The sequence below is a fragment of the Neovison vison genome, chromosome 1, assembly GCF_020171115.1.
Source record: "Neovison vison isolate M4711 chromosome 1, ASM_NN_V1, whole genome shotgun sequence".
Classification (NCBI taxonomy): Eukaryota; Metazoa; Chordata; class Mammalia; order Carnivora; family Mustelidae; genus Neogale; species Neogale vison.
Genome location: NC_058091.1, coordinates 198,706,146 through 198,722,500, shown reverse-complemented (window position 1 = coordinate 198,722,500; position 16,355 = coordinate 198,706,146). Strand labels below are relative to the sequence as shown.

Here is a 16,355-nt window from a genome sequence, read left to right as displayed (position 1 = left end):
TTTTAAAAAGTGTTTTTCCTAAGTACAAATTCAATATTTAAAAAATATTATCCTAACAGCCTTCATGTGTTAGTAATGCCAAGCTCATGTTTCTAATTAGCCAGAAAGCAGGTAGGCAGTAAAGCATATTTGTGTAAAAAGGAGGGATAGTAAACTTAACTTCACACCTCATAAAAAGCTTTGTAGTCATCCCAGTGGTGGCTCTCAGCATCCTGTAAAATGCTTGTAGCACAAACTCTGACGCAGTAGTCTGTAACCTGAAACTGGAGAGTGTTGATGAATTCCTGATATCTTTGGACAGGCACCAGGAATATGGGTCTGTTCAGAGGGAATGATCAAAGAGACAGAGATTTAAGGCCTGTGCAGTAGGCGGTAACAATCTCCAGTACTACAAATGGTTTTGATTATTAGATATCAATCATTCATTTCCTCCTAATGCTGAAGTCTGCATCCACATTCACTTTCCAACAAGGAGGGCAAAAAAAAAAAAAAAAAAAGCCGGTCTTTGTTTTGCAAGTCCTTTGAAAATGTACATCTGCTGTTCCACAAATATGCACTTCAACTTGAGACAAACGGCATTGTCAATACATCATTCAAATATAAAAGTATTCTTTGTAAGCCTATTATTAGAGATCAGTGCATCATTTAGGCATTAGGGTATCGTTATTATAGAGAACAACATGCATTTGTCAGAACCAACTTTTATAAAGCTATCACACGTCCCACAAACACACTCTTTTTGTTTTAAAAATTGTAATTTTGTAGATGTCAATTATCTCATAAACTGTTTTAAAATATTCTGCAGAAATATAGTGATTTCTGGCACATTCTGTTTATAAATTCAAGTATGATTCACCGTATCTGACTACTTACAGGAATTAAAAAAATGTCAGAGCTATATTTTGCATCAAGCCAAATTTATTTTACTTTTATCTTCAGTTGTCTATATCACACTTTCTTATGCTTTCTTTCCTAAGCAAGGGACTACAAATGCTGTGTCAGGAGTACTGAAGAGATTGTCAGACCTGGCCGAACAGCCAGGTGCACATGGTCCTTTCATAAAGGGCTGTGCTATCTCCTAGATGGTACAAGGGTCGCCAGAAAGACTGTGTGGTCATCTTTATCCTATTTCCAGAAAATACACAGTCTTCTTAGACTACTACTATGTGAGAATTAAGACCACCAGATGCTTTCTGCTCAAATACTAAGGGGCAAAAACAAGCTTAGTCTTCCTCTCCAGGGTAGTCAGTGCAGTATGCCTTATGAAACGGAGAGGGTCTGTTTGGTCAGGTCATAAATAGCATGCGGAAAATAGTTGCTCCAGATCAGAATATGGAAAAATGTATGGGTTTCTCTCTGGAGCGGGCCTTTAGAAAGAGGAACTGTCTTCCTTCCTAATCTAGGTATCTGGTTTAATCGATCCCATGCTCCACCTTTTTGACATGCTCAAGTCAAGACAAATGAAAGTCATTCACTGTGTTCATTATAGTTTTCTCTTTCTCGTATATTATCATCAAGATTTCACTCCAGTGATATCCAAAGATTACACATTCCTTTAAGCAAGGCCATCAACCTAATGTAATTGACACTCACTTCTTAGTGTTTTCTTTCATCATATTATCATACTGCATAAAATGCTGGAAGACATAGACCGCTGTGGAGAGCAACGTGTGTAAGTTGGTCAGGGGTGCTTTGGAAGGAAACTCCTTGCTTCTCTCTTGCAGTCTCGCCAGGACAGCTGCTGCCACTTTACAACAGGCCTCCACAAAGTTTGCTCTAATTTCCTGGAAAGAATCATCTCTGCATGCCAGAGCCAGTGGAAGCATTGTGTCAAGTTTTTCCATGATGTCAGAACAAAACTAGGGAGAAATAAATGTAGCACTGAGTTATTTGTACTCTGACAGCACCGTGTAATTAATGTATAGGGGAGCCAAGTTCCTAAATAATGAATTTGACATCAAGCATAAATATAAAGACATGACGTTATAATAATCAATTTCTCAGTTTCTTGTAGAAAGTTAAATGTTTTATGTCAAAAAGGAAATACTAAAAGGATGCTTCTCTCTATATAATCTTCAAACCTTATGCTTTCTAGACAGACATTATGAAAAACTCATGAAATAGCATGCATGACAATACTTTATTTGTAGTTAATAGAACTTGGAAATCATCCATCCTTGATATTAATCTGATTGCATTATTTTTGAACTTATTCTAGTTTCTTTGCTGAATTTTCGTAAAGTATCTTCTTCTTAATCACCACCTATACACAAGGTCTACTGATTTATTTTAAATAATCCAGAAGCATCAGAAACAATATCACACAGTATCTTTTTAATTGGTTAGAAGTCAGCAACTTTCAGAGTGATGTGCCTGGCTTTTCAGTCCTTATTATGAATCTACTCTTTATGGGGGATGGGAAGGCAAAACTTGCCAGAACGCCCAAATTGCCAACAGTGTTCCCAGGGGAATGTTTTGGAGCCCCAGGCTGGCAGTAGCCAAATAAGGAGGCCATCTTTAAGAATGCTCTTTTTTTCCTTCTTCTTCTTCTTAAGATTTTATTTATTTGAGAGAGAGAGAGAGAGAGACTGACTGTAAGCTAGGGGAGAGGTGGACAGAGAAGGAGAAGCAGGCTTCTCCATGAGCAGGGAGCCCCATGTAGGACTTGATCCCAGGATCCTGGGATCGTGACCTGAGCAGAAGGCAGACACTTAACTGACCAAACCCCCCGGGGCACCCCAAGAATGCTCCTTTAAAAACATCCCAATCATAAGCTGCTGAACTCATTGTGGGCTTAATACTGAGTAACTGTATTTATTTATTTGCATAGTTACCTCCTATTTTCTCAGTATGATCTGTGACTCTCAAGGTACACACAAAGATGCAAGATGGATGTTAACGAAATAGAATATGCATGTAAATAAAGATTTGAAAGTTGCCTAGACCAATAAAAGGTAGTAATTCCCTCAACCTCCTAAATTTCTTCTGAAGTCATTAAAAGGTATAGCCCAAACAGGCAGTTTCACCAGCTCTCCATTAAGTCACGGAAGCCTCTGCTTTAAGGGCCTCAGATTCATGGAGCTACAAGGCGGCCACATGTTTCAATCTTCTTTGCTACCAGTGGCCATGGCCCATGGATACCTGAGAAGAAATCTGGTATTGAGTTAAATACCAAATATTTGCATAGAGACTCCAATATTGTTCTATAGGTTCCATTTGCAACCTCTTATATTTATTTTTTTAAAGATTTATTTTATTTATTTGAGAGACAGGGAGAGAATGAATACAAGTGGTGGGGAGGGGCAGACCGAGAGAATCTTCAAGCAGACTTCTGGCTGAGTATGGAGCACTCCACAGGACTCTATCCCACCACCCATGAGATCATGACCTGAGCCGAAACCAAGATTCAGATGCTCTACCAACAGGTGCCACACAATGTCTTATATTTAAAAAAAAAAAAAGTCTCATTATGGCAGTCAATGATTTGAAAGGATTTCATTTGATACTTGCCTTTGCAATTTTCTTTGGTTGCTCTTCCTCAGGAACCACATGGCTGTCTTGCCCAACTTCCCACACATTTACAAGGTTCATAGCATGGATTACAGTTAAAGTCCTTTCATTCTGTTCCTGCTGGAGAATTTTTGTGGAAAAATCTTCAATTGCTGTTGTTATACAATGTGCCATGGGAAGAGACACTTTTTTAAATGCACTTCGCCAAGCAAAATCTAGTAAAGTAGCCTGAAATATAAATTTATATGAAGTTATTTTAATCTTAACTCAGCAACAAGTGTTCATATTGTTATAGATATAAAATTATTACTTTCTTTCAGCATTTGAATATAGGTATTCTTTGATAAATGGCAAAACCATTCTTACAACCTGAAAAATATTACCCAGCAAATAAAGCAATATACAAAAACATGTGTATTCTTTACAAAGAGTAATATACTGGCATTTCATTTTAATTCATCTGTAAATTTAATCAAAAACTTTTTTCAAAATTTAATCTTTTAAATATAGTTCAATAAAACTATCTTTATGAAAGTTAAAAGTTACATTTACTGTTTATCACATAAAGCAATCTTTAAATTCAATATATTTAATAAAGCCTAAATTAGATTTTTATAGTCTTTTTTTATAGTTTATTGTTAACAAGTACTGCAACATAAGACAGAGTTTAATATTCAATCTTTTATTTCTTTTTCACTCTCAGAAATCCAGACAAGCCAAAAAAGAGCAACAAGAAATTTCTCAGAGAAATTACATCATGGCACCTTTCTAGAGTTTTACTTCTTTAGAATTTTATTCAGTTTCTTCCCTACTTTTGTTCCAAGAAATGAAAAATTAAAATTATCTGCATTGTTCTGTGTTGGGGGAGTGGGAGAGGAGGCAGTAAATGGAGACTGGTAGTGTTTTGTCTTCTTTTTTCTTGGGGTCTGGGCTCCATATAATTATGAACGTATACTATCCCCAAGTTCTCTAACGTTCTCTTAAGTACTAAAAAATTATGGGTAGTAGGTGAGCCCAGACTTAGGATTAAATTTTCCCTGTTTCAATGTAATCTTGCTTACTGTAATAATTCACCTATTCCAACTTTAGAAGACCCGAGGCTCAATATGCCTGATTGAATTACCTAGTTTTCTGGATCTCAGTTTTTTGGCTGGAAAAGTAAAAGAGCTGATTTGGATGATATCTATGGTTTCTCTCGGTCTGAAATTACTGAGATTATGGTCGTTAGCTTACTTTTCCTATACATACATCCCAGTCACCATTTATTTAGTGCTTTCTACATATACTGTATGAAGTAATAAAGATGATTCATCTTCTAGAGCTAAAATTCCATATAATTCCATGATATACTCCATGAGTATAATCAATTATCAAATCTAAAATCAAAATCTATAGTAAAAAAGTAGCTCTCATTTTCACTATGTATATAATTATGGTGTAATTTAACTTTTCTTTCTTTCTTTTTTTTTTAAAGATTCTACTTATTTATCCGACAGAGAGAGATCACAAGTAGGAAGAGAGGCAGGCGGGGGTGGGGGGGAGAGAAGCAGGCTCCCCGCTGAGCAGAGAGCCCGATGCGGGGCTCGATCCCAGGACCCCGAGACCACAACCCAGCCAAAGGCAGAGGCTCAACCCACTGAGCCACCCAGGCGATCCTTAACTTTTCTTTCTGAAGTATATTTGGACCTTTAACATCACAGGGCCTAAAAATACATTTCTCATCTTAGTTTTACATAAAATTACTCAATAATTGAAACTATTCAGCTCATACAATCTCCTTTCTTATAAGTGAAATGGATTTAGTCCTCTGCTCTAATAGTATTTCCTTGGAATTTTATGAAAGAAATGTAAGAAGCAACTTAACTCCATGAAAATTAAAAACAACAACAAATCTTTGCTTCTTATTCTCCCCACCAGGGCATCTCTACTCATTAAAATCATTCATCCAATCAAGGAAATATGTTCTGGTAAAAAGTGTCATTAATTGCTATGACTGCAATGACGATTCTGTATTTTGTGCAATGATGACGACCTCTGGTTATGGTAATTTATATGTGATTACAATATCTTGACCCATCTGAATTCTTTTTTCAAAATACACAAAACCAAGCATATTAATAGCTGCTCTTAAAAAGAAAACTGGAAACTTTTACTATTCAAATCAACTCTTAGAAGGCTGTTTGCATGAAATACTATTTGCCTACTCTACTCTTCCCATCTGATGTTTCTCATCACACATACCCAGTTAGAACAGAGAATGTTTACTAGTTGATCCAAGAAGAGGATATAACGTCGCTTTCTGTTCTATGCACAAAAGAGGTAACCAATGAATGCCCTTCTTCTATTACCTAAAGCTAATTTTTTTTTAAAGATTTTATTTATTTATTTGCCAGAAAGCAAGAGCACAAACAGAGGAAATGACGGCAGAGGGAGAGAAAGAAGGGCTCCCGCTGAGCAGAGAGCCCGATATGGGACTCAATCCCAGGACCCTGAGACCATGACCTGAGCTGAAAGCAGAGGCTTAACCCTCTGAGCCACCCAGGCGCCCCCTAAAGCTAATTTTTTAACACCTATGCGGATTTTGGGTCAAGGCATAATATATAACTTTCCATTTTCCTTATTATTTCCCTTCTATTCTAAATTGAAACTCTGTTTAAAAGTCTGGGGGGGTTGCCATTCTATTTTTTAAAATTTCATTTTAGAGATTTTATTTATTTATAAATAAACAGAGAGAGTAAGAGAGTAAGAGAGTACAAGCAGGGGGAGAAGCAGAGGGGGAGGGAGAGGGAGAAGCAGGTTCTCCGCTGAGCAGGGAGCCTGATGTGGGGCTCGATTCCAGGACCCTGAGATCATAACCTGAGATGAAGGCAGGCACTTAACCAACTGAACCACCCAGGTGCCCATTTCTTGCCCTTTTACATGTTTACCTGCTGTATCAGTCAAGATCCATTCAGAAAACAGAAACCATATGATGCATTTCATAAGGAAGAATTTTAATGTAGGGTGTTAGTTACTAAAAGTAATGGAATTTTGATGAGCTAAACATGGGCTAGGGAGCAAGACAGATATTAACAGAGTAGGAAGCCACTGCCACTTCTAGGGCTGGAGGAACAACCAAAGAGACTGTATATGGGAGTGTAGTTCCTGGGGCTACCAACCTCAGTTAAAGGTAATGCAGACCTGACAGGTGGAGCTGTGTGTTGAGAGCAGGGTCCATGGAGGAAATGTTTCCTAAAACAGAGAGAGGAGAAGAAGTACCCTGGTTTCTCTCTATCTACCCTCTAGTCCTCTATCACAGCCTTCCGTGAGCCCAAACTTTCTAGAATCCTGGAAGGCATAGTTCTCTATATAACAAAATAGAGCAGGGAAGAGTGGTAATGGATCTGAGAACAGACAGGTGCAGGCAGGGCACTCTAAAATAAGAGGCCGGTTCAAGCTCTTCTTTCCTCTTTCGTTTCCTTTCTATTGTCCATTTTCTTGCCCTCAACAATTATCTACAGCACAAATTCTCAAAGTGTAGCCAGTGAATTGGGATAAGAACAAACATTTCTTCACTTGCAGTGCCCTACTTCTACCATGGTACAGACTAGGCAAGAGAGCAGCATCCCCACTAAATCCAATTTTTGCCAGAATTTATAAGCTAATTTTCAAACAGGAATTTTTTTCTTTAGTGGCAAAGAGTAAAACTCAAGACACTGTGGTTCATAAAGGACTTACAGACATTTGATAAAAAACTACCCCCCTTCTTTCCTCATTCACCTCTTTGACCGGTAGCAACTGCTCTGAAGGAACTCTGGTTTCACTTGCTCTGGGTTTCTCTATCATAACTTCTTGACTGGATGGGTCCAAAATTCCTAAAGAAAACAAACACAAAAGCATACATTAAGAAAAACCATACCAGATGGAATTAATAGACTCGGGTTAAAATTAATTTGGTAGAAAAGCTCTGTCTAGTATAGACACACAGACACATATATCAAGATGCAGAGAACATAGTCAATAAGATGTAGGGTGATGTCACCATTACAGAAACTAGAGGATCAGGGTGCCTGGGTGGCTCAGTCATTAAGCGTTTGCCTTCAGCTCAGGTCATGATCCCAGGGTCCTGGGATGGAGTCTGGAAGCACGCTCCCTGCTCAGCAGGAAGCCTGATGCTCCCTCTCCCACTCCCCCTGCTTGTGTTCCCTCTCTCTTCTATGTCAAATAAATAAATAAAAACTTAAAAAAACAAACTACAGGATCAAAATATGTAGAGCCCCCTTCCATACATACAACTTGATGACATTTATATGCTATCTATATTGATATTTGATATACATGTATATATAATCTGTAAAATATAGATCCCTTTGTCATTAATATATTTTCTTTTTTTTTTAATTTTTATTTTTTATAAACATATATTTTTATCCCCAGGGGTACAAGTCTGTGAATCGCCAGGTTTACACACTTCACAGCACTCACCAAAGCACATACCCTCCCCAATGTCCATAACCCCACCCCCTTTCTCTCAACCCCCCTCCCCCCAGCAACCCTCAGTTTGTTTTGTGAGATTAAGAGGCACTTATGGTTTGTCTCCCTCCCAATCCCATCTTGTTTCATTTATTCTTCTCCTACCCACTTAAGCCCCCATGTTGCATCACCACTTTCTCATATCAGGGAGATCATATGATAGTTGTCTTTCTCCGCTTGACTTATTTCACTAAGCATGATATGCTCTAGTTCCATCCATGTTGTCGCAAATGGCAAGATTTCATTTCTTTTGATGGCTGCATAGTATTCCATTGTGTATATATACCACCTCTTCTTTATCCATTTATCTGTTGATGGACATCTAGGTTCTTTCCATAGTTTGGCTATTTAGACATTGTTGCTATAAACATTCGGGTGCACGTGCCCCTTCGGATCACTACGTTTGTATCTTTAGGGTAAATACCCACTAGTGCAATTGCTGGGTCATAGGGCAGTTCTATTTTCAATATTTTGAGGAACCTCCATGCTGTTTTCCAGAGTGGTTGCACTAGCTTGCATTCCCACCAACAGTGTAGGAGGGTTCCCCTTTCTCCGCATCCTTGCCAGCATCTGTCATTTCCTGACTTGTTGATTTTAGCCATTCTGACTGGTGTGAGGTGATAGAAGGATCGGGGGTGTCTGAGTGTCATTAATATATTTTCATGTTGAGAATGTAGGATGACAGTACAGAGTAACATTAATCTCCTTGTCCATTTAAAAATTTAAGTTTTTTTCCTTTTAAGAATTTATTTATCCATTTGTCAGAAAGAGAGAGAGTATGAGCACAAGGACAGGGAGCAGCAGGCAGAGGGAGAAGCAGGCTACCCTCCTGAGTGAGGAGCCTGATATGGGACTCTATCCAAGGACCCTGGGCTCATGACCCGAACCGAAGGCAGATGCTTAACTGGCTGAGCCACCCAGGCGTTCCCTAAAAATTTAACTTCTAAACTTAAGAATGGTGCATTTAAGGAATGGTGATGTTCCTTAGCACATTAATACTTCTTTTCTTGAAATGAGGAAGAACAAAAGTACATGGGTAAATATCAGCACATCAGGAAAAATTACACTATTAATAAGTATATCGATAATCCATTGGAAAGACACAAACCCTGGGATAAGAAATGATCTTATTTTAAAATGGAAATATTTCCACATATTTATCTTTTAGAATTAAGGAAGTCTTTCCCATGGGAAAAAAATTAGAGCTACAAAAATGTAATAAAAATATGCCAAAAATTAATCTTTAAAAATAATTGATCGCCTGGGTGGCTCAGTTGGTTAAGCGACTGCCTTCAGCTGAGGTCATGATCCCTGAATCCTGGGATCGAGTACTGCATCGGGCTCCCAGCTCCATGGGGAGTCTGCTTCTCCCTCTGATCTCTCCTTTCATGTTCTCTCTCACTCTCTCTCTCTCTCTCTCAAATAAATAGATGAAATCTTAAAAAACAAAAAAGACTTGTAAGGATTCTTCAAAAAAAAAAAAAAAAGAAATCTTTCCACTTTTCCAATAAGGGTCTATTAATTATAGTTTAATTTGAAATGAATGAGTTAGCATTTACCTTTTGTTTTTGCTTAGTCTTGATATATGATGATTAATTATAAACTTTGATGCCTTTTTTTTTTTACAGTTTTAGGATCTTAAGAATTGGTTTCTGCTTATGTCCTGAGCAAACAAAGTTCAAAGACTGATTCTTATCAGTGGGATTTCTGACAGATATAATCATCTAGAAGATGTGTAAGGTTTCTGTCTTCTGTTTTTCTAAATGTGGCTCTCTGAGCATAATCATGAATGATTCTTAAGTAGTATAATTTACAAAAGCATTCCAAAGAAAGGTAAATACTCCATTTGGTAAGCAATAATATCCTTTTGAAAATTTTATCAGAGTTTATGTATTGTGAGGAAAAGTTTTCCTCAACTCCAGTGTTCTTAATCACTTTGGATTTGTGAACACTTTTGAGAACTTCATTAGTGAAAGAATACTCCATCCAAAATGCACAGTATGATTGCATGGTATGTGTGTGCACACACACACCCATCCCCCCCATACACACACACGCACACACACAAACACACACACACACACAGTGGGAATTCCCAGGCCCTCTTGCACAGTGCATTCATGAATCCCAAAGGTCTATGGACTGTAGTTTAGGAATCCTGCTTCATTTCTCCTCAGATACTAAAACATAGAGAGGATTTTAGATCAGTGTTATACCATCTAACCTAAAGAGCCTTCTCTCTCTTTTTTTAAAAAAAAAACATTTTATTTATTTGACAGAGACAGAGAGAGCACAAGGAAGGGGAGCAAGCAGCAGGCAAAGGGAGAGGGAAAAGCAGGCTCCTCAAGGAGCGGGGAGCCCAATGTGGGACTCAATCCCAGAACTGTAGGATCATGACCAGAGCCCAAGGCAGATGCTTAACCGACTGAGCCACCCAAGTGCCCCAAAAATGCATTCTCTATGGCTTGCATTTTACTATGCCTCTAAAAAAAATGGTACTATAAATAATTAATTCTAATAGTGAAATAAAATCTCAATTAATGAAATATTTTTAAATAAAGAAAAATTAAACTATAAGGCTATTAAAAGAAAATATGGAATTTTTTTAAAGATTTATGTAAAAAAGATTTTTCAGAAGGACAAAAATGCAGAAGCCATAACATAATTCTGCATTAAAAAATTCTGCATAACAAAAATATCATTAGCAGTCAAAATAGATGTGACAAACTGACTTGGCACTCTTTCTCAAATGTCCATTTTTTAAAAAATTAATAGACTTTCTTTTTTAGAGCAAATTTATGCTTACAGAAAAACTGAGTAGCAAGTACAGAGTTTCCATATATTCCCTTTCTCTCCATCCTCTGTTCCCCTACTATTAACATCTTACAATGGTGTGGTGTATATATGTGTGTATATATTTTTAAAGTAGGTTCCACGCCTAGCAAGGAGCCCACTTAGGGGCTTGAACTCATGACCCTAAGATCAAGACCTGAGCTGAGATCAAGAGTCAGGCACTTAACCAACTGAGTCATCCAGGTGCCCTTGGTGTGGTATATTTTTGACAACTAAGGAACCAATATTGATTATTATTACCTAAAGTCCATAGTTTATATTAGGATTCATTTTTTATTAATTTTTTATTTTAATTCCAGTATAGTTAACATGCAGGTTTATATTAGTTTCAGGTGTACAGTATAGCAACTTGACAATTTCACATATCATTCAGTGCTCACCAGTTCACTTCTTACATTCACCTCCCCTCTGATATCTGAGTCTGTTCTCTTATAATTAAGAATCTATTTCGTGTTTTGTCACTCTTCTTCTCCTATTTATTCTTCTTTTGTTTGTTTCTTAAATTCCACATAAGTGAAATCATGTGGTATTTGTCCTCCTCTGACTGACTTATTTCATTATTTTATTTAGCTCCATCTATGTCATTGCAAATGGCAAGATTTCATTCTTTTTTATGGGTGAATAATATTCCATTATATACCTCACATCATCTTTATCCATTCATCAATCAATGGACACTTGGTCTGTTTCCATTATTTGCTATTATAGATAATGCTGCTATAAACATAGGGCTGCATGTATCCCTTTAATGATTTTGTATTTTTTGGGTAAATCCCTAGTAGTTTGATTACTGGATTGTAGAGTAGTTCCATTTTTAAATTTTAGAGGAATCTCCATACTGTTTTCTGGAGTAGCTGTACCAGTCTGTATTCCCACCAACAGTGCAAGAGGGTAATTTTTCTCCACATCCTCGCCAAAACTTGTCTTTTTTTGTGTTTTTGATTTTAGCCATTCTGACAGGTATGAGGTGATACCTCATCGCCTCATAGTTTTGATTTGTATTTCCCTGATGATGAGTGATATTGAGCATCTTTTCATGTGTCTGTTGCCAACTGGACATCCTTTTTGGAAAAATGCCTGTTCATGTCTTCTGTCCATTTTTAAATTATGTTATTTGCTTTTTGGGTGTTGAGTTTTCTAAGTTCATTACATTTTGGGGCCTCCTGGGTAGCTCAGTTGGTTAAGCATCTGCCTTTGGCTTGGGTCATGATCCCAGGGCCCTGGGATCGAGCCCCGCATTGGGCTCCCTGCTCAGAAGGGAGTCTGCTTCTGTTCTCTCTCTAAAATAAATAAATAAAAACTTGAAAAAAATAAGTTCATTATATTTTGGTTACTAACACATTCTTGGATATATCATTTTAAAATATCTTCTCCCAGGTTGCCTTTTGGTTTTGTTGATTGTTTCTTTCACTGTGCAGAAGTTTTTATTTTGATACAGTTCCAATAGTTTATTTCTGCTTCTGTTTCCCTTGCCTCAGAAGATATATCAAAAAAAATGTTGTTAGGGCTTATGTCAGAGAAATTACTGCCTATGCTCCCTTCCAGGATTTTTGTGGTTTCAGGCCTCACATTTAGACCTTTAATTCATTTTGAAATTAAGGATTCATTCTTTGTGTTGTGCATTCTATGGGTTTTGCCAAGTGCATAATGTCATGTATCCACCATCACTGTTTCATATATAGAATTATTTCACTGCTCTAGAAATCTCCTGTGTTCCCTGCATTCACCTCTTTTCCCCTTTGCCCTTCTCTTGGCAACTACTGATCTTTTTACTGTCTCTATACTTTTGCTTTTTCCAGAAAGTCATTTAATCGGAATCATGTAGTATATAGTCTTTCCAGACTGGCTTCTTTCATTTAGCAGTATCCATTTAACATTCCTCCATGTATTTTTGTAGCTTGGTATCTCATTTATTTTTATCACTGAATAATATTTTATTGTCTGGATGCACCACAATTTATTTATCTACTCATCTACTGAAGGACATCTTGGTTGATTCTAAGTTTTGCCAATTATGAATAAAGCTGCTATAAACATTCATGTGTTCATTTTTATGTGAACGTAGGTTTTCAACTCATTTGTGTAAATATCTGAGAGTGTGATTACTAGATAATATAAGACAGTGTTTAGCTTGTAAGATACAATGAAATCATCTGCTTGAGAGGCTATACTATTTTACAGTCCCATCAGCAAAGTGTGAGAGTTCCTATTGCTTCACATCCTTCTGAGAATTTAGTGTTTCAGATTTTAGCCATTCTAACAAGTGTGTAGTGGTATCTCTTTGTTTTGCTTTGCATTTCCCTGATGACATATGATGTTGAGCATCTTTTCATATGCTTATTTGCCATCTGTATATCTTCTTTGGTAAGGAGTCTGTTCAGATCTTTTGCTCATTTTTTAATTGAGTTTTTGTTGTTGCTTTCTTATTGAATTTTAAGTGTTCTTTGTATATTTTGGATACAAGTCCTTTATCAGATATGTGTTTTGCAAATATTTTGCTCTGTCTATGGGTTGTCTTTTCATCCTCTTAACCACTATATCTTTTCACTTCACAATTTCACTTTAGAAATGTACTGTCCAGATAGGCATGTCCACATTTAAGACAAAGTTCAAGGAAATTTGCTCTATCATTGTTTGTGGTAGTAAATAAAGAGGAAAACAAAACCCTATATGCTCATCAGTGAGTAACAGGTTAAATTATGGTACATGTGCCATTGGAAAACTATTTGCCTATTAGAAAGAATGAGATCTTTCTATATAACTGTTAATAAAAAAGAAGTTCTGCATAGTAGGACAAGAGTTCACGTTATTTTAACTTGGGGATATATACAAAAGTTGTTGTCTCTGGAAAGGAAAACTAGACAACTTGGAATGGAAAAAAGACTTAATTGTCACTATATACTCTTTAATCTTGTTCAAAGTTTTACTATATGCACCGACTGCTATTCAAAACAAATTTTAAAGAAGAAAAAACAATAAAGATCAAATTGTTAATGACACGAAGGGACAATGCTTAGATTGTTAATGTCATCTTACTTTTTTACAGAGAGCTCATAAAACCAGCTAATTTAAAAAGATATTTAACTCTAGAAAAATAATACTAGTTCAAACTACAGGCTTTGCAGTTCTATTTCTGGAAATAACTATCTGCCATTGTGCAGCTATAGTTTAAGACTTTAAAAAAAGTTAATTATCTTATATTTATCATTTCACTTCCAAATATATTATGCTTATTCACTGAAAGTAACATGCTTCGATGTTTATACAAACCACTTGCTTATTTTCAAGATGAATACGAAAAAAAGAAAAGCTTCCCAAGACTTCTTTTGCCAGTGAGCAGTTCTACAGTAAGACATAAAATGAATTATCAAGCAGTTACAAATATAATTTCCCCCCCCAAATTAAAAAAAAATTTAAAAACCTAGTCCTATGTAAAGAGCCAAAAGGATCATTTTAAGGTAGTATTAGTAAGATTGATTCTAGACTAATAAGATACCTTGTGGTTTTAATGAATTGTGGCATTTTGCATTTGTTTGGAAATCAATATGGTCAATATCAAAATTTGGCATTGTCAAACTTAATGAGCTCTGTGAACATGTGACAAATTATTTCATTGATTTAAATATATATTGAAAACTCTATACACTTATTAGCATTATCTAGAGAAGTAGCCCATGTTTGGCTCATCACGCTAAAACATACTTATTTGTATGCAGTCAACACTGGTTTCCTTAAGAGCATGCCCAGATTAAGGACCTCAGTAGAGTGCAGAGGGTCACAGGAATGCCAGCTGCTAAACAGTCTCCCCCTAAAGAGTTCGCTGTGGTTCATTTTACATTTCTGGTTAGTTTCCACACTGCCGCTTTCTTTCATAGACAGTAGAGGTTGGCAGTACTTCCCTGTGACATCCACTTTCACACCCAAATTGGTCTTCATAGGCTCCCATTGTGTGCACTACAAAGCAACTTGCCTTGTTGGCAGCTCTAAGTGGGAACTACAAGTCTTTCTTTTCTTCACTGTTCTTTTCTGGCTCACAAGCAACCTCCCACCAAAAGCTGAATCTGTGGAAGAGACTACATCCAAGAGATAATACTATGAAAAAGTATGAAGAGAAGCCCAGGTGGCCACCTTGCAAATTTCCAATGTGGAAGCCTTCGACCTCTCTGCCCAAGAAACAGCTAAAGTCCTAGTGTAATGAGCTTTACAAACCCTAGGAGCCTCTTTACCTTAACTACATACGCCTCCCTAATACAATCCCTTAACCATCTAGCTAAGGAACTCTTAGAAGCCATTTGACCCCTCTTAAGACCCCCTAAGAGTACAAACAATCTTTCAGAAGATCTGAAATCTTTGATTCTTCTGAGACAAACCCTAAGTGTTCTTCTTACATCCAATTGAAGCAGCCATTGCTCTTTGTCATTGCTGGGGCTAAAGAAAAATGAGGGCCAAGAAACCTCCTGGTTTAGATAAATCTCAGATGCCACCTTTGGAAAATTTGAGGAACTGCCCGAAGAACAACTGTATTCCAAAGGAGCATTAGAAGTGCCCCATAAATCAAACCTGAGGCCGCTCCAGAAGATATGATCACCTAAAAGAAATACCGTAAGGCACCGTAACAGTCAAATAATGTCCTATCGTTTGCTGAAATGACCAAAATAGAAAACCATCAAGTTATGACCAAAAAAAAAAGTAAATAAATATAATAACTAAATATATTTCGTCCTCTGAAAATACTTCTTATGTCTCTACAGGATCTATTGTATCATATTCAAATTATTAAGAGCACTGACAATTTAGCTAAATGGACAATAGAGCGGTAAACATCAAAGTAAAATATTTAATCATCTTTATATTTTCTCTACATGATGTTAAGCACCTGGATATTTTTAAAACATCTGGACAATAAGGAAAAAAAAAAGCCCTCATTTTCATCACACTGTTTTGGTTACATGGACATAGTAGGCAACTCTTTCCAAGATCTTTATTAGCAAAATATGCTCCAATCAAAAGAAATACACAGGAAACCAAATGACTTGGTCTTTTTTTCCCCTTATTCCCTCCCACACAAGATTTCCAAGCAAAACATTAACTATCAGGATAACTTAAGATGCATTTGGTTTCTTTAATCATCCGTTTCAGGGAACCTTTTCCTTCCTGATTTAAGAAACCAATGCTTTTGATAAGAATTCATTAAGTTGGCTACACTGAATAAAACATTTAAGTTTTTCTCGACAATTTCCCTCAAGATCATTCTTTGCAGGGAACCCTTTATATAAAGTTATGTCAGATTAAATCAATCTTAGCTTTGTTATTAAAAAATATGAATTTCAACAATGAGGAAGACATATATCACATGGGGATGATTTAGTACTTAAGACATTTCTTATACCTGTGCTTTAAGATTCCTTCCACGTACACTGTTCAATAACCCACAACTGTATTTCTATAATACATTCTTATTAACATGAATTTGAAGTTAC

At 36.6% G+C, this 16,355-nt stretch overlaps 1 protein-coding gene across 6 annotated transcripts in view; it reads right to left on the bottom strand.

The window, feature by feature from the left end:
- KIAA0825 (KIAA0825 ortholog) overlaps window positions 1-16,355 on the bottom strand; it is a 407,113-nt gene that overhangs the window by 276,549 nt on the left and 114,209 nt on the right. For all 6 annotated transcript variants that reach the window (XM_044265489.1, XM_044265499.1, XM_044265508.1 and 3 more), the window contains 4 exons: window positions 7,270-7,364; window positions 3,511-3,738; window positions 1,594-1,859; window positions 168-318 (listed from right to left, as the gene is read on the bottom strand). In XM_044265489.1, coding sequence (XP_044121424.1) covers window positions 168-318; window positions 1,594-1,859; window positions 3,511-3,738; window positions 7,270-7,364 — 740 coding nt within the window. The remainder of the gene's footprint in view (window positions 1-167; window positions 319-1,593; window positions 1,860-3,510; window positions 3,739-7,269; window positions 7,365-16,355) is intronic.